This window comes from Garra rufa, chromosome 24, assembly GCF_049309525.1.
Source record: "Garra rufa chromosome 24, GarRuf1.0, whole genome shotgun sequence".
NCBI classification, from domain to species: domain Eukaryota; kingdom Metazoa; phylum Chordata; class Actinopteri; order Cypriniformes; family Cyprinidae; genus Garra; species Garra rufa.
The window spans coordinates 11343998-11369908 of record NC_133384.1 but is presented as its reverse complement, the minus strand read 5'-3'; the positions used below and the strand labels follow the sequence as shown (position 1 = coordinate 11369908).

General features: G+C 36.6%; 1 protein-coding gene across 2 annotated transcripts; it reads right to left on the bottom strand.

The window, feature by feature from the left end:
* Positions 1-1617: 1617 nt before the first annotated feature.
* Positions 1618-20149, bottom strand: tmx3b (thioredoxin related transmembrane protein 3b). 2 transcript variants are annotated; one of them, XM_073830509.1, is made up of 16 exons: positions 20078-20149; positions 19919-19979; positions 18887-18926; positions 18682-18805; positions 18011-18056; positions 13407-13487; positions 12398-12497; positions 10189-10266; positions 9992-10058; positions 9287-9385; positions 8920-8977; positions 8758-8811; positions 7804-7860; positions 7510-7639; positions 4891-4959; positions 1618-3407 (listed from the first exon to the last, which is right to left on the bottom strand). In XM_073830509.1, the coding sequence occupies exons 1-16, from the start codon at positions 20118-20120 to the stop codon at positions 3129-3131; spliced, it is 1386 nt and encodes a 461-aa protein (XP_073686610.1). In that variant the 5' UTR covers positions 20121-20149; the 3' UTR covers positions 1618-3128. The 2 variants fall into 2 exon arrangements, with proteins under 2 accessions (XP_073686610.1, XP_073686611.1); XM_073830510.1 differs by lacking the exons at positions 18011-18056; positions 18682-18805; positions 18887-18926; positions 19919-19979; positions 20078-20149 and adding an exon at positions 15394-17401.
* Positions 20150-25911: the final 5762 nt, after the last annotated feature.

The window sequence follows — 25911 nt, the reverse complement described above, 5'->3', positions numbered from 1 at the left end:
TTATTTCACGGTATTTTTCCAAATTATTTCCTAATAAATTAGAGAATAATTACTGCAGTATATTGGCTTACATTGACCGGACTAGTATTAACCCAGGTTTGATTGGTCTCACAAAATGCTGCTGTTCACAAAGAAGTGACAGTGGCACTCATAATTGTAATGAGGTGAAGAAATCAGAATTCATGACTTGCAGTCAAAATACACAACACTTTATTGTGCACTCGTCATATTCCAGGACATGTTTGTGGCGGAGGTGGTGAAGCAAACTGCTTGTGTTGCCTCCTGCGGCTACAACTTTAGCCTGACCACGTTTACACATGATGTAGTGATGCACCCAAATGAAAATTCTTGGCCGAAACCGAAAGAATTATGCCAATTATTAGTACCATTGCATTTATGGCTACGACTGTGTACTAAATCTTACTAGAATCAAGGCACTGCAATTGCATAAATTAATATTAAAATTTCTAAGAATAAATCAATCATACCAATTTAAACAATTATTATCAATCAAGTATTATATTACTTAAATAACATAAACATATATTTTACTGCCTTTGTTTAAATTTTTATAACACATTATCTTGTGGATCCATGAGTTCACATTTACAACTCTATGTGTTTCTCTTCCAGCAGGAGGCGCTGTCAGAATAATGGTACACAAAGCAGCGCAGCAAATGACTGTGAAACGTGCAGCGCTCATATTTATTCAATGGATAGCCTTTTGAAGTTTCATCGCAATTCTTGTCTTTCAGTCCCCACATTTAAGACCACCTGAAATCATAATTATGACTTTCATAACCTCCTAATAACACTACAGTCATCAATGAAAATTAAGAGCTTTAAGACTTTCAAAAACAAACCTTACACAAAACACGTTTCTTTTTATTTTTTTCCCACCATGTTCGGGGCACAAGAAAAATATCAAGGCACTAAATTAATGTCAGCATATTAAGTATAATCGTCTCTCAGTGTCTGAAAGAATGCACATCAGATGCTGAAAGTCAGTTTTTACTTTAACTTTAACATATTGCCAGTTTTCACGTTGCTTGTGTGATATCCATTGGCTCACCTCCATGGTTTAAAACATAAATATTAATAAAAATACAGTATATAGAAAAGACATATCTTTAAAATATTGCGACATAACACCAACGTAAAGCCATTGTTTTCCACTCATTGAAAGCTACATCTGTCTCGATCTCTGTTCTCATCATCATCTGCACACACCACTGCAGACACACCTCCTCTTGAAATTTCGGCATTACAAGTTTTGCAAATCGCTAACCTTGGGTCTTTCTCAGACATACTGAAATATGTTCACACCGCAGATGTGTTGCTTCAGACAAATGAATATGAAAAATGAATATCATAAAAAAACAAAAAAACACCGGTATTCGGTATGAAAAGGTATACCGCCCGGCCCTACTTTTTTGAAATGAGTTTTTTTGTTGTTAATATTCCATCTCTCACTGTAAAATTATACAAAATCAGCAGTGGATCAAACAATTATTTCCCCCACTGTACACTAACTTCTGCTGTGGACCGGCATGAAGACTTTAATCGGTCATGATTACACACGATGTGACTTTAATGAATTACAGCTCCACAAGAATGTGTCAAACACGGACTTCTTTATTGATTGTAATTGTTTCGGCATTGTTTTTGGCAGAACTTTGCTGTTCACGATAGGCCCTTTATAAACATGTGGACAAGTGACAAACATGTTCGGCTAAAGACGCTGACACATCTTACCCCAATAACTATACTATACATAAACATCTGGGCTAAAAAAAAAACAACTTTCATCAAAAGCAGCACTGTTATAAATCCCTACAATTACCTTTCAGACAAATGTATTCGCATACAAAAAACTGAACGTAATCGAGTCAAAGTCTACTTTACCATGATATTGACATGAGGGACGAATGTAGAACGAGAGAGAGACAAAGAAACACTTACTGAACACAGCAGAAACAGTAAGACAAGTAATGTGTCTAAACATGAGAATCCCTACAGTAACAGCAGATATCAGGAAGGGAAGGAGAAGGCAAAGTTAGCGACGTCACTCCATTACGATCCAGTGTGACCCTTCAGATCGAGTTTGACCATAAAGCAGCATGATCCAAACACTCGTCAATGTTCCTGTGTAACGACAGCTTTGGCTCGAACTGGAAATGTTGTCTAATAAAACTGTGTCTGAGATCAGCTGAAGCGCTATAAACCGACAGACCTACAGATCTGCTCCGAATGTTCACATTCCTTTATAACCGTTTACAGTTATTTACTGTAGTTTTGAGAATCTAAATAAAATTTATAACTCTTCACTTTCATTTTTCATGAATGCAAGAACAGTTTGCGAGTAAGTTTTGGTAATCGATGCTTAGAAGAGCTGACATATAAAGCCTTTATATCTATAAAACACATATACGGACACTACTTGCTATAAAATGTTAAATATAGCACCTGTTCTCCAGGATCAAGACTATCTAGTTAAAAAATAAAAGGAAAACTGAAGCTAAAGTTGTGAATGTGTTCAGTGCATGACGTCAGTTCAGTGCATATGATAAAAACCAAGCCTTCGATCATCATTTCAGAGAAATAAAGATGCTCTCACCAAATCCATCGCTACTAGAACCACTTCTACAGTCGGTCAGATCACGTCTGTGTAACAAGCAGGAGAAAAGCTTTTATGTGCGGTCATTACGTCTGAAAATGTTCTTAATATATAAGACGATCCTCTGTTGATCAAGTCTTTAATGCAACAATAACTGCACTTTCTCATTCAAAACAAAGTAAGAAAAGAGATCAATCGTTTAGCGAGTTTCAACTGAGAGAGAACTGCAGTCGACACGAGTTAAGGTGAGAGACGGGCTCATAAGGACACATTATTACAGTAATGATTATTGGTCAGCACAAAGACTTTAAAACAGTCAGTGTTTGTCGCCTATGTGCTTTGGTAACTCAATATAGTCATATAGAGCTCCATGGCTGGTCCTGAAGACTTTTAATTTGACGGACATTTAGGGGAATTCTGAAAATAAAGAAGCGGAAAACGAATAATCCAAACGAAAAGCAGTGAGGAGATTCTAAGCCATGGTTTCCTCTTCTGAGGTGTTCAATTCTCGTTAATCAACCTTTTTGTCACTTGGAGTCTTTTGTTTGATCTTCTCTGCATCTTCATCCTCTTCTCCCGTCTCTTCTATTCCAGCCGGGAGTTGATGCTGCTCTTCCTCCTCACCCTCTTCTTCCTCCTCGTCCGTAAAGCCGTCTCTCTTCATCCCCTCCGTGTCGTCCGCCGTGTCGTCGGATTCGGCCGTGCAGATGCCGTAACACATGAGGCTGATGACGCCTAACGGCAGGCCGAACAGGAAGCAGCCGAGCACCGGAGAACTGCGGAACACCGACTGCAGACCAGAGACAGAGAGATCATCAGAGGACGGCAATAACGACACACTCTTAATGAGCTTCATCATTCATCTCCAGCATTAAATCACCACAGACACACTGGACATCAAGCGCTATAAACAATGAAAACAGACATTCATTTACAATTTTGTATTGTTTTCATGTTATATTGCTGATAATGAACAGATTGAGTAATACTAATAAGTAGAGATGCACAGAAATGAAAATTCTTGGTTGAAGCCGAACAAAATTAAACACTGGGTCGAAGGCTGATTACTGAACACGGTTTTTCCCACCATATATTTGACTTTTTTTCACCACTGCATAAATTAAACAGTCTAAATGTGCTTTTTATAGTTTTGTCTTTTACAACACAACATTTTAAAAATATTTAACACTGAACATTTGTAACATTTTAAAAAGCCGTATAGCCTTCCAACAAAGCACAATTTAACTTAAAATTAATTAGTAAAATAATATTCTTTGGCCATTTTTAAGACCTCCTTCTTGAATCAGGCATGTGTTTTTAATCTAGAAATAAATGCAGCCTTGCTGAGCAAAGGAGAATGTTAGAATAAATGTATTAATAGAGCGGTTGGAATGATTGTTAGCATTATTTTTGTCATCATTATGTTACAGAACAACAGTAAAATGACAATACTAACATTTCTGAATGTTGACTTTTATTTAGTGGTAAACCCACAAGAAGAGCCCAGTCCTAGTGTTTGCTGGCAGCAGCAGATTTGTGAATGATTGTCATCTTTGGTCTTTGAACCCTGGCTAAGGAGCTGCTGTCAGAATAAATACAATTGGTGTCTGGTGTATTAGACAACAGAACGTTCTGGAGTTGATTGACTAATGGATGATTTCAGTCATCATACAGTAACCTTTCTCTTCTCATGAAGACATGCGATGCGCTTCTAAACAGTCTCTCGCTGTCGGTCTTTCTCAGACAGTTTTAAATGTTTCCACACTGAACACATGTTGGATCATTAGTGCACGCCTCTATTTGATCACATCACCTCATTGTTTGCGATCATTTACTCAGCCTTTTCGCTTATTTGGCCAAACACTGAAATAGCTCTTTTTGCTATTTTCAGACGAAAAATTCCAGTTGCCGAACATTCAGTGCATCCCTACTAAGAAGATGGAGGTCTAAGATAAAGATGGGTTGATGTTCTGGGACACCTGACACGGTGTGCGTTTAAGGATTAATCAGGTGTTGGTTACACGTTTAGGTTCATGATCAATCGTTTGCTGTGGATCCAAATTCATCTGATTCACTGACATCAGTCAGAGCTCATGTTCAGTATATGAGCAGTTTTACAAATTCAGGAGCACATTAGAGTCACACCAGAGTGTAGTATGGTATAATGCATTTATGTCACATTTAGGTGGGAAATAATGAAATGACAGTGAATCTAGAGTCTTCTCTTGAATCATTAGATACAGTAGCTACTGCAGATTCTGAGATCCACTCACCATTATAGTGGATCTGGCATCGAACGCCACACGCTTGATCCTCTGGAATATGCCGTCTCCTCCATACGCCTGTCAGAAAACACAGAGAAGCTGCGGTTAGTAGAGCCGGATCAAGACTGAATCTCTACAAGGACAGCAGCATGCAGACGCTGCTCATTCACTGCAAGATTCTGCCGTTATATGCAGGGATTGGAATTAACTTTTTCACTCACCAGCCTATTTGGCTACTAAATTACTAAGTTACTGGCCATTCATAACTTCTACTAGACAAAAATAAATAAATAAATAAATAAATAACCCACCAGCTTGAGGCTGTCTACAGCGGACATGACAAAGCGAGCGTTGAAAATCATTTGGTGTCAGTACTAGGGGTGTGTGATATTGACAAAAAATAATATCTCAATATTTACTGGAATTTTATTGATAATGATAATTAGACACTATTATGTGGAGTGTGTTTTTGTGTGTGGACAACTGACTTCTGAACTCTTCGATATTCTTCATATTCTGTGGCCAGTTCACTGCAGTGATAGAAATTTATCTTTTCCAATAAGTTTAAATAGATTTTTACCTTTATAAAGACATTTTTTTTAAAGTGTGCATCATCTTTTGAGTGAAATTCTAACATTTAATCAGTCAATTATTACCACTTATGGCAGTAAATTGCTGTTAATAAGTGAGTCACTGCGATTGAACCGAATCATTAAACGGTTGATTCATTCAGGAAAGAAACGCCGTCATGTTGCTCTGAGACACAAAACAGTGCTGTGTTTGGAATGATTTTTGTTGGCAAAATAGAGCAAGAACAGCCAATATGGTATCTAAAACGTACATAACTCTCTTATTGTTTATTGAACTGTTGTATAAAATCAATATCATATGTGACCCTGGACCACAAAACCAGTCTTAAGTCGCTGGGGTATATTTGTAGCAATAGCCAAAAATACATGGTATGGGTCAAAATTATTGATTTTTCTTTTATGCCAAAAATCATTAGGAAATTAAGTAAAGATCATGTTCCGTGAAGATTTTTAGTAAAATTCCTACTGTAAATATATCAAAATGTAATTTTTGATTAGTAATATGCATTGCTAAGAACTTAATTTGGACAACTTTAAAGGTGTTTTTCTCAGTATTTAGATTTTTTTGCACCCTCAGATTCCAGATTTTCAAATAGATGTATCTCGGCCAAATATTGTCCTATCCTAACAAACCATACATCAATAGAAAGCTTATTTATTGAGCTTTCACATGATGTATACATCTCAGTTTTGTAAAATTTAACCTTATGACTGGTTTTGTGGTCCAGGGTCACATATTGTAATCATGCTGATTTTTTAAGAAAAAAATGCACTCTTTGTGTGATATTATAACTATATGAAATGATATAAATATATAGATTTTCTGCCCCATATCTTGAAATATGCGATATTAATGCATATTAATAGACTGATTCATGCAGTGAAAGAAGGCTCTCTAAATGCACACACGCACTAAACTGGTCAAACCAGACTTCATCACATAGTCCTGAATGCGTGCATTTCTGTAGAAGTGTTTTGTTTGTTTTTTGCAATATACTCCATAATGTCATGTAGGGCTGGGCGATTAATCGAAAAGTAATCGAAATCGACATTCAGACCCTATAATCGATCAAATTTTTCCAGGTCAATTATTTCAATTACTTCCCCTTTAAAAACACTACCGCGTGTGGAGTCACATGACCCCGCTCCGTTACGTTGCGTTATTCCGCCGACGTGTCGATGGACAGCTTAAGCAGTATTTATACAGTAAAAAGTATTTACAGGATATACAAGAGTAATTTTATTTAGAAGAGATACTGCTTATTTTCTACTTTTAATATTTATTATTATTTTATAAATTTATTTTGTTTCCAAAAGTGCAAGTTATTTATTTTCACTAATTTAAGAAAAATGTGACTTTTCGTTTTAAGCAATGTTTACATTAATTTCAGTTGTTCAACACTGTTGTTCAATAAATAATCATAGATAGTAGATAGTGTGTGCACCCTTCATTCAAAAATCTCTCACTTGTAATATGTGAGAATATTTACTCTACAAAACGTGTCAGTGAACTATGAGGGCAAAAAAAAAAAAATATTTAAATATAATTAAATATAAGTTTATTAATGAATAAAATAATCGTTCATTAATCGTAATCGGGTTAAAATGTTCAATTAATCGAGATTTTGATTTTAGGCCAAATCGCCCAGCCCTAATGTCATGATGTCTCATGAGTTCAGTATTTGTGCTAAACTGCACAGATTTGGTTTGCATGAACTTCCCCAATAAACAAATGAGTGAACATACACCAAACGTAACCCGCCAAATCGGCTGGTGATTGGACAGCGTTACCCGCATTTGGTGGGTGTTCATTTCAAACCCTGGTTATATCACATGGAGAAACGCTGAAGTGCCTCTAAAATGGTTGACTTTCGTCAAGTCCCTTATGATCTAAACAGAAACACAGAAGCTGCTTCATGTCATTCAGCTGTGAAAACAAGACTGTGTGTGTATTTTACACATAAAGACATGTGACCTGAGCAGTAACTGAAAGACATGGAGACATGGACGTGTGTGAAAGGTGAGGATCCGACATTACCGGAGCGCTGCCGTCCAGAACGCTGCTGAAGAACTGGAGCAGCTGCTGAAGATCCTCCACAGGCTCCGGCGGCAGGAAGTACTGCTCGTTTGAGGTGTTGAGGATGATGATGCTGGGCACTGACACCTCACTGCAGGAGGAAGAGCACTTCGTCAGTGCCAAACAACGCTTATTTATGTCAGAGTAATGATATATATATTTCATGACAAAGTATGTCACCTATTACATAACCATCTTCCCCTAACCTCTGCACAACCTTCAGCAAACCCTGCCTGAGGGTCCAGAGATACTCACCCCATTATAAGGCTGTTGATATAGTCATTACCGTCCATGTGGCCGAACTGGAAATCCCTGGAGGACAGACAGTAAGACAGAGACAGACATATGACGGATTGTGAGCATGAACTGTGCATCATTACAGAAACAGCACGATGGACAGAGTTCACTCTCTCAGCTCTGATCTAATGTCTGCTCTATTCTAGAAATAAAAGCAAAAACACAGTAGCTTACCGACTAATAACTAGTGATTGTCTGGTTGGGCCGGAAAAACATCAACTTTGTCCAGACAGGAAAAAACAAAACAAGAACGCAATATAGCAGAGCGATCACAGCACTGACGACTCATGTGGACATTAAACTGAAATATATCTATCTGGCCAAAAGTAAAGTGATTTCTTGGTGATAATGTAAACACCTAAATGTAGATGAATGGCATGTCACAGGACTATTTCACACGAGTATGAAGCTGTCAGTGTGATTCATTACATGCTTACAGTTCAGTGAATAATTGTTTATTATTCATAACACAACACTAAGCGCATCTTCATAGAAATATTATGTTTTTGTTATGTAACAAATTCAGCATTTTAAACAGATTAAATGAAAATAATTGAATTATTTCTTATCCTGGTGGAAAACATTAAAACATTTATCTTTCAGCTGAAATAGTTGTTTGATATTTACGGTTAGCCCGTAAGAGTCAGAAATTCTGATCTTCAGTAGATTTCTATTTGCATTACTGTGCTTAATGAAAATATTAGAGTGTTTGTACAGTATTTGCAGCATGTGCTCCACATCACATGTGATCACGTGTGGAAAACAGGAGCAATGTATGCGGTTTTTCTGTGAGGGAATGATTTCCTTGGGTCAATAATATGTAATCTCAGAAAAGAGTAAACTGTTATTATTAAACTGATGAACAGCAGCCATCAAATCCTGAACTACAGAACGGTTTCATGAAGCTCTCACCTGCTGAACTGATCTCTGTGTTCAGTAGCAACTCTCTGGATCAGACCTTTCAACCTGAATGAACAAATCAATTCTAGAGTCAACGGTTTAAACACAAAAGACAATACTGACTGACATCACAGCATCACATGACCATAAAAACAGTTGTCTGCTTCTCTGTACCTGCTGCTTTGCTCTGTTGAACCTTTGTCATCAGTGACTGCGATCGCCACCAATTTACCTGAAAACGAAGGAAAACAATAGCCATAGTTTCTTAGCTTTTACCACAGACAGAAAAAAGGCTCTTGATGATCATATTCCATTAATTCATGTTCATCAAGAAATCCATATTACAGTCAATGTGTGTTATATATTATCATGTCAGTGTATGATCAGTTCATATGGACATCTATGCTGAAGCGCATGACACAAACCAATTCATTCTGGAAAAATAACAATAATTTTTAAAGTATGTTAACAAATACGGTTGCTCTAGGATCGAGCTTCCATCCAGATATGCTAGATTTAGTTAATATGATATGGTAAACACCTGTCTCTCCCAGCTCATAGAGAGTGAATCCATCAATGGGCAGATAACTCTGGAATCGCTCTCGATTGACCCAAGATGACAAGCTGCCGTCCTCATACTCTGAAACACAACATGAGCATCTTACTATCTTACTCCGGAGAAACACAGAACGTCATATACATCTGTGATGATGGCATGAGAGTCATTTTAAGATTTCCAAATGTCCTATTCATTTTCAAACAGAGTTAAAAGTCTGTACATTGGCTTGTAGCTAAACTTTAAAGTGGATTCAAACCTCTTTCAGTTGTGATAGTGTCTGTCTACAGCACATTCACACTGCTGTTGTAAGAAGACAGACCATCAGAATAGAATAATAAGACAATATAAACGAACAAGTAAGAAGATTTTACTTTACACTACTACAGGACAGTTACAATACTTTTGTCTTTAACTCTACAGTTGTAAAAGTTAAACCCACAAACTTTAATTATAGCAGAAAAACATGCCGGGTTACAGACGCATCGCATTACAAATCTGGTAAAACTCCCCTGAACTGATTGTGATTGAATTAAAACAGTTAGTTTGACAGACACTTTACCTGAATAATAGTGCAAAACAACGTTACATAAAGTATACACATATTTTAGGTTTACTGTGAAACTGTTGGCCACAAGACTCACTGCGTGAACACAAATGAAACGATGATTTACGGTTTTCTTCACTCACCATCATATGTGAAATAGGACCCATCTTTGAAGACGACCACTGAAGGCAATTCATGCAAAGTCACAGACTGCATTAAAATAATACGTTTAAGTCAGTGACTGTTTAAAACACTTCAATATTTGATATATAAAACACACAGACATATGAAAACACAAGTATTTGAATTCATAGACTCTAAAAAAAATGATTAATTTCACCTCTGGTAAGACATCTTCAGATGAAGAGAAGAAATAGGTGTACACTATGAGCTCAGACGCCACCTCGATGTACTTCTCCTGAAATCACACAGCAGCACAATCAACGCCAGAGACCAAAGAGTTAAAGCGGTGTGTGTGTGTGTGTGAGAGAGAGAGAGATCTGCATCTGAGTGTGTGTTTGAGAGATGAAAAAGAGGTGATGAAAATGAGTGCAACAGCAAAAACAGTCACTGAAGCTGATGGACAAAAAAAATCAAAGCTTAAAGTGGTTGCAGATTTAGCATTTGGGTTTCCTAGTCGTTCATCACGTCCCATCACCAGAACCCTTTAATAAACAGCACTGAGCCACTCTTGTGGAGATATTGTGAGGAGGTTAAGCACAATTTCTGCTGCAACACATATGAAGAAGAGTCTGAGCTGCTTGTTCAACTACAGGAAATAAGAAATCTTGGGGTAACATTTGATTTGTCATTTAACTTTGAGAAACAAGCCAATAATGAATTAATCTTGAAAATGTAAATGGTAATTTGAGTCTGTCACTGTGTTCATTTACATGCTGCTCCACATCAGCTTATATCAGCCATTCATGTCCTAAAACTGTGTCTACTTGTGTTAATAAATGTGCAAGTTAGCACAAATCACATTTGCTTTGCCATTATGAAGCATGAAGTGTAGACTTAAAGACAAATAAAAGACTGTAAGATAGTAATGAAGGGCTCTGGACACTGAATAAACTACAACGGTTGTCAACGAAAGATAATATTTTTATGAAAAATACAATAATACATTTTTCCTCAAACGAATATGTTTGTGTGATATCAGACATGCTGATAAATGGAGCCATCTGCTGGGAGTGATATTGTACATCAGTTACTGGACACATGAACACTAAATGAGAATTGATCAATCTCTACCTGAGGATTATGAATATCTATATGGTTTGGGTTTTAATTATTAACAGTGAGATATAAGTATTAAGAAACATGTGTACTCAAATGAATGAAGCGTAAAGGAACATGGTTCACTCACATTCAAGTTAGAAATGAGCGATACCACTTATTTTGTTTTGATACAATACTGATACGACACTTCTATACTTAACTTTTAAATTATTACATTTATTGAATTACTAAGAGTAAAATATGTAAATATACCCCCTTAACTTTATATGTGAAATGCATTTAACATTTAATATGCCTTCATTGCAACTGCAGTAATTGTAGTATATATATGTAGTTAGTATAAATTTGTCATATTACATATTTTACTGTAGTGGTGACTACAAAACCTATAGTTGAAAATAAGGTGCCAGTGACAGGCTGTTGCACACATGAAATGAACTTGTGTTGAACTTGTGTTGTAAGTAAGCACTCCCTCTGCAGTATAGCGTTACACAGAGCACATGCATCACAGTAATGAGAATAACATGTCAGCGATTCCAAACGGCAGATTCAACAAACCGCATATTAAAAGCGGCTAGAGCTCAGTAATTAAATATATATTTTTATCCATGTGCGAGCTATAGAGATGAGCAGCTCTGTGAAACAGCCAATCAGAGCAGAGCTCATTAATATTCATCAAGCTTCCAAATAAGGCAATAACAGAGCATTTCATTCTAGAGACAAATCCTAGGGTTGTAAATGGACCTGTAAAACCATTTCTGGAGATTTTTTGCTCATTCCTATACCTTCTATGTAGATATCAGAGAACAATTTAAAATATTCTCTCAATGCATTCTATGGCACCTTTAAATGTTAATTTAAATTAATGTAACTGCACAAATTATGTAGGCTACAATTTCAATTTGTTTACTGTGAAATAACACAAACATGTTTTTTGTTTTTCTGTTCTCTGATAAGCATTGCTCTGGGCTGCAGGTTCCAAAAGCATCAATGCTTTCTTATGATACTTTTGGGAAACACAGCTATGTTTGAATGAGAAGGAAAATAGTTCTATCCTCACAATTATTCCCTAACATCGGTTATATGTCCAATTCAATGCATATTGTACGCATTACTTTTTGTTAAATAAACAAAATCACTGGTAAATAAAACACACCTAGGTATCAATACTTTTTAATTGGAGTATCGATACTTTCTATACTCGCATCAGTATCGATATATCAATACTTTAGGATTAATACGGCCATCCCTAATTCAAGTGTTAACTTTAGTTGTGTGTAGATATGAAGACAGATTGACCAGCTCACTTTCAGAGGAGACTCGCCTCCGACATACAGAAACAGCACACTGTGCCTCTTTAAGACGTGATCGAACATCTGTCTGCTGGGCAGCGAGCGCACCGCCGGCCTGAAACACACACAAACACAGAGAAACACCCACACCATCAGCAGAAAATGACTTTGGGTTCATCGGGTTCATCTAGTCCTGCACACTCACCTAACACTGCAGATCCAACACACTCACTGCGCCCCAATCCACACACAGACACAGACACAGACACAGACACAGACACAGACACAGACACAGACACAGACACAGACACAGACACAGACACAGACACAGACACAGACACAGACACAGACACAGACAGACAGAGACAGACAGAGACAGACACTGACACAGACACAGACACAGACACAAACACAGACACTAAAGCATGCGCGAAGATAAAGCACATGGTTTTGAGCGTTTAGCAGAAGAGCAGTTTTGGAGCAAACTATCTCAACACAAGAGTGCCGTCAAAGCCTGCGGGTCTCTGTGTGTTACTCATCTGAACATGTTTTGACGTGGAACACACTCATTCTAATCTCACACACTGTTTAGGGTGGAGAGCGTGTGAACTGGGACACTGGGGCTTCTCTAGTAATCCTGATGACTTTGATCGACTAATTCAGGAGTTTATTTAGGGTCTACTCACTGAAACAGGACTGATCTAAAAGATCGCAGCTCAATCTGATGACACTCTGATAGAAACAGTGATTTCTGCACTGCTGTTTAATAGTTCTCCTCTCACACTTTCACTTTACTAAAGCCACATTCACAAGAGTAAAAATGTCAGAAAATGTTAACTTCAAAAAGGAAGCATTTGTGACACTCATTTTGCTTGATATGATCTCAAGACCAGTTATGGAGGTGAGATCCTGCTGCAAAACATTTCACAAAAAAACAATGCTGTAGATAAAATAACATCCAATAGCTTTTAAAGCATTAACACGGTTTGGAGACAAAAAATGCAGATTTGTAATGAATTCTCACCCAGCCACTCTGTTGGCAAACTCGATTATATCATCTTTGGTTCGTGGTCCCTTGTAATTATATGCCATCTCCCCCTTCAGCCTGAGAAAGAGAGAAACACACCTTTATATAATCACCAATAAAAACAAGAGCAGTTCCAGTGATTCAGGACATCTTCAGCCGCATATGTCAGCAATAATCCTCACATCACACCATATGAACGCATGACGCAGAATCGAAGAATCACACCAAATGCATCTAAATCGTGTAATTCACACCTACAGTGACTATATCAGTCTATAAACCCCTGCTACAAATGCAGCTCTATGAGATTTGAGTAAAAACTGAAAACAGTCATGTCAAATATTTTTACACTTGGAATGTAATACTCTAATAACAAACAACATAAACACCTACAGTCCTCCTGCTCCTGAATGCACATGCGCTTACAGGAACACACTTTACTCTGTGTACAATTAACACAAACACATTCAGACACTTACTGAAAAAGCAATTATAATCCTACGCTCATCATTCAAGTGATTTGCCAGATTATCACATTTAATTAGAGACTATGCAAAAGTTGTGAAAGCACACATACTGTATTTATGCATTTATTTTAGAAAAAAATTGACTACTTCTATTCATTTAAATAGTACACAACAACAACAACAAAAAAAAAACAGGGCTCTAACAGTAGCTTTTTCTTTTTTTATTCCATCTATTTTTTTGTTATTTATATAATAAAAGAAACCTCATAGATCTTGCATGTTATTGCTCTTCTGTTGATTTTGATTGTTTCCATTGTCCTCTTTTGAACATCGCTTCAGATAAAAGCGTCTGCTAACTGTAAATATTTTGTTATATTATTGCTTTTATTGACACACTGGGGTTGAATCGCTATCATTAAGGAGAGACTGCAGGCAAAAACACTTTTTCATGCACCTGTCAAGCTTGAGATTATGGGCTTTTTGTTTTTTTTTTCAGACTAGTGGAAAGAAAACACCCTAAAGACACTGTTAAGTGTTTCTTTTATAGCACTTTATCTATTTGTGTCAATAGATTTCAATTACAATACAGATTTTTAAAGACAGATTTTTTTTCTCCTACACTGAGCCATAAATCTCCACTTCAGCAGCTCTTACACACACCACACTGAGCATTTGTGTTCCTGTCTATATCCTGAAGGTGTTAACAGAGAGATTTGTTCATATAGAATTTGCTTGATTTTATACAACATTTTATTCCTCCAAAAATTGTGACAATATTTTATTTTCTGTCTGTTCTAAATGTTTTCTGAATTATAATGAAAACAACGAGATTCCCTCTGTAATAACATTTGACTCTTAATATGTCAAAAACAATTGAACAAGAATTGAGAAAACTTCATCCAGTGTTCAGATTTTTGTACTAGAAATGCAAATTAGCGTATATTTCACTAAATAATGCTTTATTTACATATTTAAACCTAACATTTTAGATAATGTCTGCAATTATCAATCTAATCAATCAAGTGGGTAGTTATTTAGTAAATCTTTACCCTTTTCACCTGCAGTGTCTCACCTTAAATAATAAACTCCATCTGCTAAAGGTTGGATGATGTATTTTTAAGAGGCAAATAAAAACTTTTTAATAAAGCAATATTTACTGTATATTCATATTAATTAGACCAAGCCATTAATATAAATACACAGTATAATCTATAAATATCACACATGAACTCTCTACTGTCATGTAAATGATGTAAGTTAGTTATCGCTCAGCAACTGGTGTTGTGAAACAGCCAAACAGCATTTACTACGGTAACAGAAGTACACAAGACTATTCCAGTCTCCTCCAGAGAGCATGAAGTCAAGCGCCTGAACCCAGCACCGCTGCACACCGTCATGAGGACAGACCTCCGCTTTCCTTCAGATGGACTTTATAACTGACAGATATCAATTCAAGCCCAGTGTGCCAATCAAACCAATAATATAACAAATTATATACAATTATTAAATATATGTACTTTGACATTTCCACATTTTCTTGTGAGATGGACTCTGTCCTTCATTAGGAGAATCATTAGCCTCATGGGTAATTTCATCAACACCTCCGTCCCCTGACTCATGGCTCGATCTGATGGGATTCACACACACACACACACACACACAATCACACTCTCACTCTCACACACACACACACACACACACACACACAATCACACTCTCACACTCTCTCACACACAAGGGCTGCACGATATATCGGAAATATATCGTTATCGCGATAACAGCATATGCGATATTGGTATCGCAGAGAGTTGCGATAAATGACATTTAATTTCTGTGCTAAACATTTGTGCGTTGCATGCAAAGGTTGTCCTTATTTGACCAAACAGATGGGCGCTTACTATCTTTATACCCGCCTCCCAAGTAGATGCTATAATGCTATTGGCTAGACCGGGCGAAGAGGTGAACCTGGTGGCTCAGAGCAGAGAATGAGAAATAAATACGGCAGGAGTATGAAGGGAGAAAATGACAGCAGCGCTGAACTTGTGCCTAAAAAGAACTGTACGTCTGAAATATACATGGCTCACAATTGGGACCGTTTTGGTCGCATATGCTCTTAAAATTGAATCCGCGCGACCTCAAATTATCTTTGGGAGCATCTGTGCCAGTGCAAGAAACTGTTGTGGTGCGACTTAGTGTCATTTCTTTACTTCGCTAACCTAACTAGTGCACAGACTGCTGTGAGCTGATGCAGGGACAGGTTCGACATTCTCTCCAACATTACATAACCATTTAAAATTAATATTTATAGTATTATCTTTAATGAAGATTTGAGACATTAGCTGTCAATCACTTGGCTGAACTAGGAACCGGATGTTTTTTTTTTTCTCAACCAACCTCTGTTCCTCTCAGCGGCCGAGTTCCACTCACACTGGGGCCTGATTTCCACTGCAGACACGCTTTTCAAAGTCCTGTTTGTGTCCTCCGACTTTCAAAAGGTTTTGTTAAAGTAATCTCTTGTATTGTAGAATGCACACAGCGCCGCCGAGAGTTTCACACGGTCATTAAAACGAAAGAAAAAGTAAAAGGCGCACCCGCATTCAAAAGCAATACCCCACGTTTAGAGAGCGACTCCCCAATGTGCGCAAATTAGGCTACATAAAATATCTAGGCTGTTATTAGTATGTGGGCTGTAATAAGTTGTCTATAACTCTGAATCATACTTAAATTCGGTCTCTATTTTCCCTTTGAATACTGAAAGAGTGGCCTTCTTTGATTATGACTGCATAATAAAGAACTGTGTCGTTTACTGTTTGTTATTAGATTGTTTAAAAATGCAGTGGTCGTCTCTAATTTAAATGGCTGCACCTATAATAGAGAAAATAAACATTTTGTTCATGTACTCATATTTTCATTCATTCTTGTCCCTTGCTTTGGGCATAAAATAAATATATAAAAAGGCTTTCAGAATCAGCCCATTGGATTTGCTTGGCAATCAGAATCAGCCATGAAGAATCAAGATCGGTGCATTACGAAAAAGAAATTGGGTGCTCCTCTTTTTTTTTTTGTTGATGCTCCTGTACCTTTTTGAAGTTTAATAGTAAACTTTTTGTTTAATAGTTTTCTATTTATTAAATTTTTGTGTAATATTTATTTTTTATAAAAAAAGGGGAAAAAAAGGGAAATATTTTGTTTAAAAGATGCTATTGAGTGTACATGTTACATGTAAATAAAAAAGTAATGTCAGAATATCTGCCGAGGTTATAAGACATTCAAAGTGTTTTAAAGTCTAAATTTGTGCAACTTCATTGACTTTTTTTTGTAGGCTGAATTACATTTAATTAGGATGACAGATGAATTACCTGTTTATTTTAGTATGATCATTACATATATAAATGATTTAAAAAATTTATAATAAATTTAATAATCATCATTTAAAAAAGCATTTCTCTAGGGAAATGTAATATCGCATATTTTCCCAATATCGTGCAGCCCTATCTCTCACTCTCTCTCACACACACACACACACACACACACACACACACACACACACACACACACACACACACACACACACACACACACAGCTCATTAATGATTATTATAATAATAATAGTTTGAGAGTAACAGCAGTGAGCAGAAACACTGACAGTCGTCTGATCCAACAGTGAGACTCAAACACTAACAAACGCTCACATTTATTTATTCATTAACACACATTTGGAATCTTTATGCAGGTAAGTGTTGTCCAATTACTTGATTGCACTTTGTTTTGTGAGGCAACAGATTTTTTTCATAAACAAAGTTTTACAAGTTTAAGAGTATTTAACTGGTTAAAAGTGGTTATCAATGATCCTTTTGTGAATGACTAGCTAATAAAAGTTAATAAAAAGATGTTTCTTTTCTTTCTACTAGGGCTGTGTGCAACTAATTGAAATTCAGTTTTGATTTCGGCTTCAAACGATTATGAAAATACAATAATCGAGATAAAATGATTATTGCAGAAGCAGAATTATTCTACAGCTTCCTTATGATCAGTTAGTCGCCAGATTGTTTAGGCAACCCACGACTAGTGCGTTTTGAAGGCATGTGTGTGCACATGTAGTAGAGCGTGTCAAACACTGCTGAAAGACTCACAGTTTAATGGTGGGATATCCTCGAACGCCGAACTCTGAGGCCATACCTGCATCACGACACATTCACAGAATCACAGGACCGTCAGGAAAACAGCAGCACTAGAGGTTATCCGTCACACACTGAGCTCATATCATCAGCCTGTCAGATCACTGATACTCCATACCATCATGTATTTAACGTGATCACAGTTCAATAAAAACATTGAAAATGACTGATTATAATGCTTTCATTTCCGCAGTTATTTATACAGCAAATAAATGATATACAGAAAGTGATCAAATAACATTTTGAAGAACTGACTCAGTTATAATCAATAAAACTGTACACTGTCAAATTCATCTTTTGCATACATCACATGTACATCTGCACTTTGTGTTTATGATGAGTGCAGAATGTGTCTAAATCTGTGTTTAAAGCTGCTTTCGATTCAGATCCGCAAACACTGACTGCATCTGCGTGTGATTATTAGAGTCGCTACACAAAGAAAAACTATTTACTCACATCCCAAAGAGTTTGCTTATCAATCATTTGACTTTTGTCATTACAACAGTTTCATTTGCAATCTTTTACTAATTACTTTAGCTTTCAAGCTTTTATCTTCATAAAGAGACAGATATGACGGCACAAAGACTAACTAAAGAAGATTCTAATCTCATAGATGAAGGTCTCACCTGAATATGCGGTGGCGTCCATTTTTCCGACTCGAACCGGCGACCCCGAGCGCGTCAGCTCCGCTCCCACATCCTGCCATATGGGCTCCAGTTTCTTACAGTATCCGCACCACGGCGCATAAAACTACAGCAGGACACACACAGACACATCACACACAATCATCCACAATCACAGCTTTACATCAGACCTGTGTGTTTGACTCACATCCACCAGCCAAACGTCCTCCATCCTGCTGTCCTTAAACCTGAGCAAAACAAGACAAACCAACACGATTGGCATTTATTGGAGGAAATAACAGCACAACTGTACAAAACAACCAGAAAAGTGAGCGAGTGCTGAATTGTGGACTAAACTGGTTCCTGAATGGCAGGACTGATCTGATTTTAAGTTTATTGCCACTTCAGCTTCATAGGCTATTTCATGGCAAACCAAGATTATACATAAAAAACACAATACAATAGTACACAAATACAGCAGTTATAAAACAAAGTGTTCATAAAATTCTATACAAGACCATTTTTAAACTTTCTTTCAAAACTAAATTTAAACTTTTTTGGGTCCATCTATATATATATATTAATATATATTGATATATAGTGGAGTGATAAAGTGGCACTATTTTTGCCATACAGCAGGCACAGAGGCACAGGTTCTCTAGTAAACTCACTACAAAACGAATATATTGTGCAAAACATGTTAAAGATTAGCATGCAGAAAATATATTTTTTATTGAACTAATTTATTTTTTATTTTATTAGATCCATTATTTCATCAATAACGACAATAAGTCATCACACTGACTGCACTGAAGCATCCGTTCCTTTAACTTTAACTCAAACAACAGCTTTATTTAGACTCATTTACCACAGAAAACTCATCCGTGCAGAAAAGAAAACTACTTGTCAAGAAATATCATGATTTTTAATCAAAACAACGCAAGTACTGCAATCATGGGCTACACGGCTGAATAGAGCACCAAAGCACAGCTAGGCTTCTAAAAACAATATATAGTCATTAATAAATGACAAACACACACAGACCATATTCAGATGCAGCTGTCAAATATAAATGACAGGAACTGAATCAATGCATCAGATCTTCACTTATGGACACTCATATTCACAATAAACTCAAGACTGTTCACAGTGAGCCGCAACTCTGTCCACATTTCTCAAAATACTGTTGACATTATGACCAAGAATTGGAAAATATATTAAACCAGAAGAAAAATCTCACGTGTCATCGAGGTCCTGCACCAAAGCAAACACCGCGGGACTCAAGAGAAGAGAAGAGAAAACTGCAAACACACACAATCACAGCATCAGACGCAGATCTGATTTATGATGACTGATATCTCAGATCTGACCATCAATCTGATAAATAAAGAGTCTGTACCCGCTCTCAGCAGCGCCATGGCTCCGAATGAGAAGAAGAGCATCAACAGGAAATGCGAACAGCAGCAGCGGCGGCGCATGCGCAGTGACGCTCATGCGCTTTCACTCAAAAAGCTGAAGCTGCGTCACTCTGCGTCTGATTCGGTCACTCTCGTTCCCTATGTAGTGCACGACACACAGCAGTACACTATAGAGAAGCACAGAGCGAAAATCAGACAATCCGGACACTGACGTAAAATAACTTACGTAAGTTACTGACGTAAAAATACGTAGTTTTTTTATACAGTTAATAGACATTTTTCAACTCTTCCTAAACACTAGCAAATGTTGTCATCAAATAAACACAATTTGTCACCCATAAAACAATGACTTAAAAAAACACTAACAGGTAGTAGCATTTGTGTTTTCCTCTCTAAAATATCTTTACAAAATAATAATGACAGCTCTCTACTGTTTAGGATTCACTGCAATGTTACACAGTCCATGTTTACATTACAAATGTATATCTCAATATGGCATTACTGTAGAAATGTAAAAATACTAATTGGAACGTATAGGCCTTGTCCAAATCCATGGATCGCGTAATGAATGAAAGGAGGCACAGGTCCAGAACTACATTAGATTAGATGCCAATAATAATACTAATAATATTTAGCCTAATTTATTTGAGTTTCTAGTGTTTTATTTAATGTTATAAATTAGTCTATATAAAATATGTATTACTTTAAATGAATTATGCAAAAAATCTTTTGAAATAATTGAATGAACATTCAGAGTGTTTGAACAAATCTCTTGAATGAATCAAATACATTTTAACTGGCATTCATGTACATGATGCAGTTTTTTGAAGTATAACATTAGATCCAAATGGGTGCTGCAACATCCCAGTCTATATCCGGACTATAAACCTTTATCGCACTACTTTCGTTATTATTTAATGTTTGCAACAAAGAAATGTAGTCTGTTGTGTAAGTAGACTGTTTGTGAAGCTGTTTCAATCATAAAAGCTTACATAATAAGCACTGCTCTCTCTGGATCAGTGGCTGCACGAAAGCAGGTTTAAATATTCTGATCCCATGTGACTGTCATTTCGAAGGTTATGGTGAAATCGTCATTTAGGTATAAGAGCACGTGTGTGAATTGAGATCGCGATTTTGTAACCCTCAAAAGTAACTTGCCTTCACTTTAATAGAGCTGTGTTTGTGATATTTGAGTTGGGGAGGAGGGAAATATTTTCTTTATTTTTGCAAGTTTCGCTAGATGACACTAGTGCAGAAATTGCTATTCAATTCAGTTCAAGTTGATTTGTATAGCACTTTTCACGTTCAAGTTTCTACAATATATTAAGTAGTAGTTTACTAGTGGTGATTATGTCAAGTTGAGATGTAAAGTAATCAAGCAGAGGGTAAACACTATTACAGCAATGATTATATGTTGCAGTCAAACTTCTAGCAAAATTTGGTAGTTCTGTGTGTTGTTTCAGAGTTGGCATCTTCTGAGGTCCTCTGAAGGGTTGGCAACGTCTCTTCTCAGGTGTTTGGTCATCTTAGATCTTTGCAAGGGTCGGATCCAGACTGAAGCTTGTGTAATTCTTAGTTACTACGGGATGTCAGTCAGGATGACAGAAACCGAGAAACAAATAAATAAAAAATAGCATAGCTGGTGTTCCAAACAAACAAAAAGTATTTGTTCAACCCAAGCAAAAGAATGATAACATGCATTTGATCAGATATACTGTAGCTAAAGTACAAGGTTATGAGATATATTATGCTTGGCTAAAGAGATGAGTCTTTAATCTAGATTTAAACATATGTGACCCTGGACCACAAAACCAGTCTTAAGTCGCTGGGGTATATTTGTAGCAATAGCCAAAGATACATTGTATGGGTCAAAATTATTGATTTTTTTATTTTATGTCAAAAATCATTAGGAAATTAAGTAAAGATCATGTTCCATGAAGATTTGTTGTAAAATTCCTACTGTAAACCTATCAAAATGTAATTTTTGATTAGTAATATGCATTGCTAAGAACATAATTTGGACAACTTTAAAGGTGATTTTCTCAGTATTAAAATTTGTTGCACCCTTAGATTTCAGATTTTCAAATAGATGTATCTCGGCCAAATATTGTCCTATCCTAACAAACTATACATCAATAGAAAGCTTATTTATTGAGCTTTCATATGTATATATCTCAGTTTTGTAAAATTTAACCTTATGACTGGTTTTGTGGTCCAGGGTCACATAGAGAGTGTGTTTGAACCCCGAACGTTATGAGGAAGGCTATTCCAGAGTTTGGGAGCCATGTGAAAAGGCTCTCCCTCCTTTAGTGGACTTTGCTATCCTAGGTACTACTAAAAGTCAAGAGTTAGGGTTAGGATTAGGATTGTAGCGTAGTAGAAGACTAGTTAGGTATGCAGGAGCTAAACCATTAAAGGCCTTATAGGTAAGAAGTATTCTGTAAGTGATAGGGAAGCTAATAGGTAGCCAGTGCAGAGACTGTAAAATTGGGGTAATATGATCATATTTTCTTGAACTGGTAAGGACTCTATCAGCTGCATTTTGGACACCTGTAGCGTATTTATTGAAGAAGCAGGACAACCACCTAGTAGTGCATTACAATAGTCCAGTCTAGACGTCATGAATGCATCAACTAACTTTCTGCATCAGAAACAGGTAACATGTTCTGTAGTTTGGCAATGTTTCTAAGATGGAAAAAAGCTGTTTTTGTAACATAGGAAATATGATTTTCAAAAGACAAGTTGCTGCCTAATATAACACCCAAATTATTGACTGCATACTTAAGCTTTAAAGCAGCTCTATGTAGTTTTGTGTCCCCTACAGTTAAGTGAGTAGAGATTACTGTGGTAATTATTTCACTGTTGTAAACACAGTGGCTGTACACATGTTTTTGTTGCTGCCATAAAGCAATCCGCTCTTTTTGCTAATTTCGTACCCGATAACCAATCTTATGTTCTTGAAAGAAAATCCATTTACCTCATTAGTCAGTACAACATCAGAATGATTTTGAAACTGATATTTTATTGTGGCGTATTTACAGTAGCTTTACTATGATATATTATGTGAGTGATATGAGAACTTTGATTATCGACGGGTATTTTCCCTTTAATCTTTTTCACATATATTTATTTCATACTGTATGTTCATTATGTTGAATATTTAACATATTTAATTGTTAATATATTAGATTCTAGTGCTTTTGTCACTGTTGACGTATTTTTCCATGTACAAATCTGAAATGAATTCAGTCCGATGAACTCCCTCCACCTACAGTCCCTGCCCATACTGAGACTTGAACCCGAGACCTTTGGATTAGAAGACTCTCTAACCATTAGGCCACAACTGCCCCAATCAAGCACTGTAAAAAAGTTCATCTGTAATATGAAGGAATGGTTAAATTACAAATAAAAACATCATTAAAGTACTGAATGAAGACAAAGCATCACAGTATGCTCAACGTTTCGAGGAGAAGCACCAAATTCCCCAAATGTAGGGTGAATTATATCGATGGAAATCACATTCTGTTTGTAAGATGATGGATCAAAAAGGATGAACCTCTTATATACTGTTGTAGATGACAAATATATATAATACAGTTACTCAAACCAGCAAACACACAGTCACTCCTCTGCCTTCTTGTTTTCCACGTCTGTCTTATTTTGCAGTCAGAAGCCTGAATGTTTTCTGTTCCTGAAGTGCTTTGACCAAGAACAATCTTTTCATTACCAAATTCAGACTTTAAGTTACAAGCTTTTCCCCCAAATCAATTAATTTGTTTTAAATAAAGTAAAACTTTTTTATATTTTCATTTTTTTTCATAATTTTGTGCCCCATATACTTTAATTCCTGCTCCATTACTTTTAAAATGCATCAGATGTTGCTGATTTTTTTGTGGAGGATCAAGTCACATTTATATAATTTGTGCATGGGTGTTTTTGTATAGTGTCTGAAAACAGATCATATATACATATTCCATGGAGTGTGAACAGTGTCCTGTGATAGTGAGTGTTAATAGTGATGTGCACTAGAGGGCAGCAGTGCTATTCTAACTGCACTGGCGACAGACGAGCATCTGTAACACATCTGCCATCATTCACTGCATGCATTTAATACATTAACAATATAAGCAGTTCTTTGCTTTCTTTCTATCCTCTTCATTGCTGCTTTCTTTTCTTTCTTTCTTTCTTTCTCTTTTGTTTAGGTTAATTATTTTAATTCATTGTTCTGCTGAGTCCACTCTGTGACTATGAGAATTTTACAAGAGATAAAAGAGGAAGTGACTGAAAACCACCGTGACTTTACCAAGGCTTTAACAGTGAGAGCTTCTCCCTCATTATAAGAATCTGATATGTGGAAACTGTTGAAACGTCACGTCAGTAAACAGGAGGTTGCTCACATATTCTCTTTCCCTCACAATAGACTCTTAAATAATTGAGTTTTGTTGAGTGCATTTTTTCTCAGAATTTATAAGAAGAATCAATGTCATTCTCAGAGAACAAAACCCTCTTAACCAGCATAATAAAATAGTGATTATTTAGGGCAAGGCATGATAGAATGTGAGACTCATAAACATAAACATAAAAAGTAACATGCATGAGAATTTAATTGCAGAACTGTATCTATGATCTTGTAGCTTTCCCCATCTACACCCTTATAGCGGAAAATTTAGAATTTTTCCCTTTTTAGACACCCAATACATCTCTTGATTTTACACTGGCAAACGTAAGTTTGTGAATCTTGTAAACTATTGAAAATATCTGGGTATTGGCATTGATTATTTATATCTCTCAATTATAGACTATTGCACTTTTCACATTTGTATTGATGCATGGAAAAAGTAAGTGAACCCTATGAAATTAGTCATGTTTATCAACATTTCTGGCTTGTCTTGATAGTGCAGCCCTCTTGTCCTTTCATCTTTTCAGCTGTTTTTAGTTGATTCACACGTGTGCTTTGGGTCATCGTCTCACCCAGCTTCTCTAGAGTCATGAACGGCTGTCCTGAGATTCTCCTGTAAAATGTCTTGACAGTCTTTTGCAGTCTCTGCCAAATCTGAGGGTGCAGCTTCTATTCGCTGTTGACTCGGCGTCTCCTCAGACTGTTCTGAATTCAGCCAGACGTCACAGTAGTTCAATATTAGGATGCCATGGATTCTCAGCACAGCCAGAGCCGCTTGCATGCTTTTTGTGCCCAACAAACCCGTCTCCAGGTTGAATCTGCAGCATAATAGCACAGGACTCTGACTGCTGGTTTTGAGGGTTGAAAACAGACCGATCTTATTATTGTTGATGCGTGATGTGTTTGTAACGTACAGACTGTCTGCTGTCGTCAGAAGCGTGTGCTTTGTTGGGTTTACCAGGACAGACTCTAAAAAAGTAAAGAAAGCCTGAAAACATCCAGAAAAAAAGAAATTTATAAGAAAAGCATCAGATTTTATTCTGAACAATTCAGATGCTAATCAAACAAGGGAAATGATTGTGAGGTGTCTGCAGAAATCAGGTAATGAATCATCTGTTTGTGACTTTGATGTGGAGCTGATGTTGATGTGGTTTGATTAGTTGTTTTTCAGAGGAGGACAGCGGCCCACTTTCGCACCGAAACAAAGGCTCACCTTCCTGCTAAATGCCAAGGGTAATAAACCTTTGCTGCTTTCACATGCTTTGGGATTTAAATATATGCTTTAATTAAGAAGAAATGCCACCAAGAGCCGAACAGCACGATCATAACTAATTAACCACTGAAGGCAGTTTTGCCTTATTAATTTTTGACTTGAGTTTCTCACTAATGGCAAGTGTGCTTTACTGGAATCCAGGA

Coding starts and splice junctions, on each gene's coding strand:
- tmx3b (XM_073830509.1), bottom strand. CDS start 20,120: ATGCTCTTCTTCTCATTCGGAGCCATGGCGCTGCTGAGAGCGG. Junction 18,057..18,681: donor GGACGCCACCGCATATTCAG/GTGAGACCTTCA, acceptor GTCGTGATGCAG/GTATGGCCTCAGAGTTCGGC. Junction 3,408..4,890: donor ATGCCAGATCCACTATAATG/GTGAGTGGATCT, acceptor TCTGGTCTGCAG/TCGGTGTTCCGCAGTTCTCC.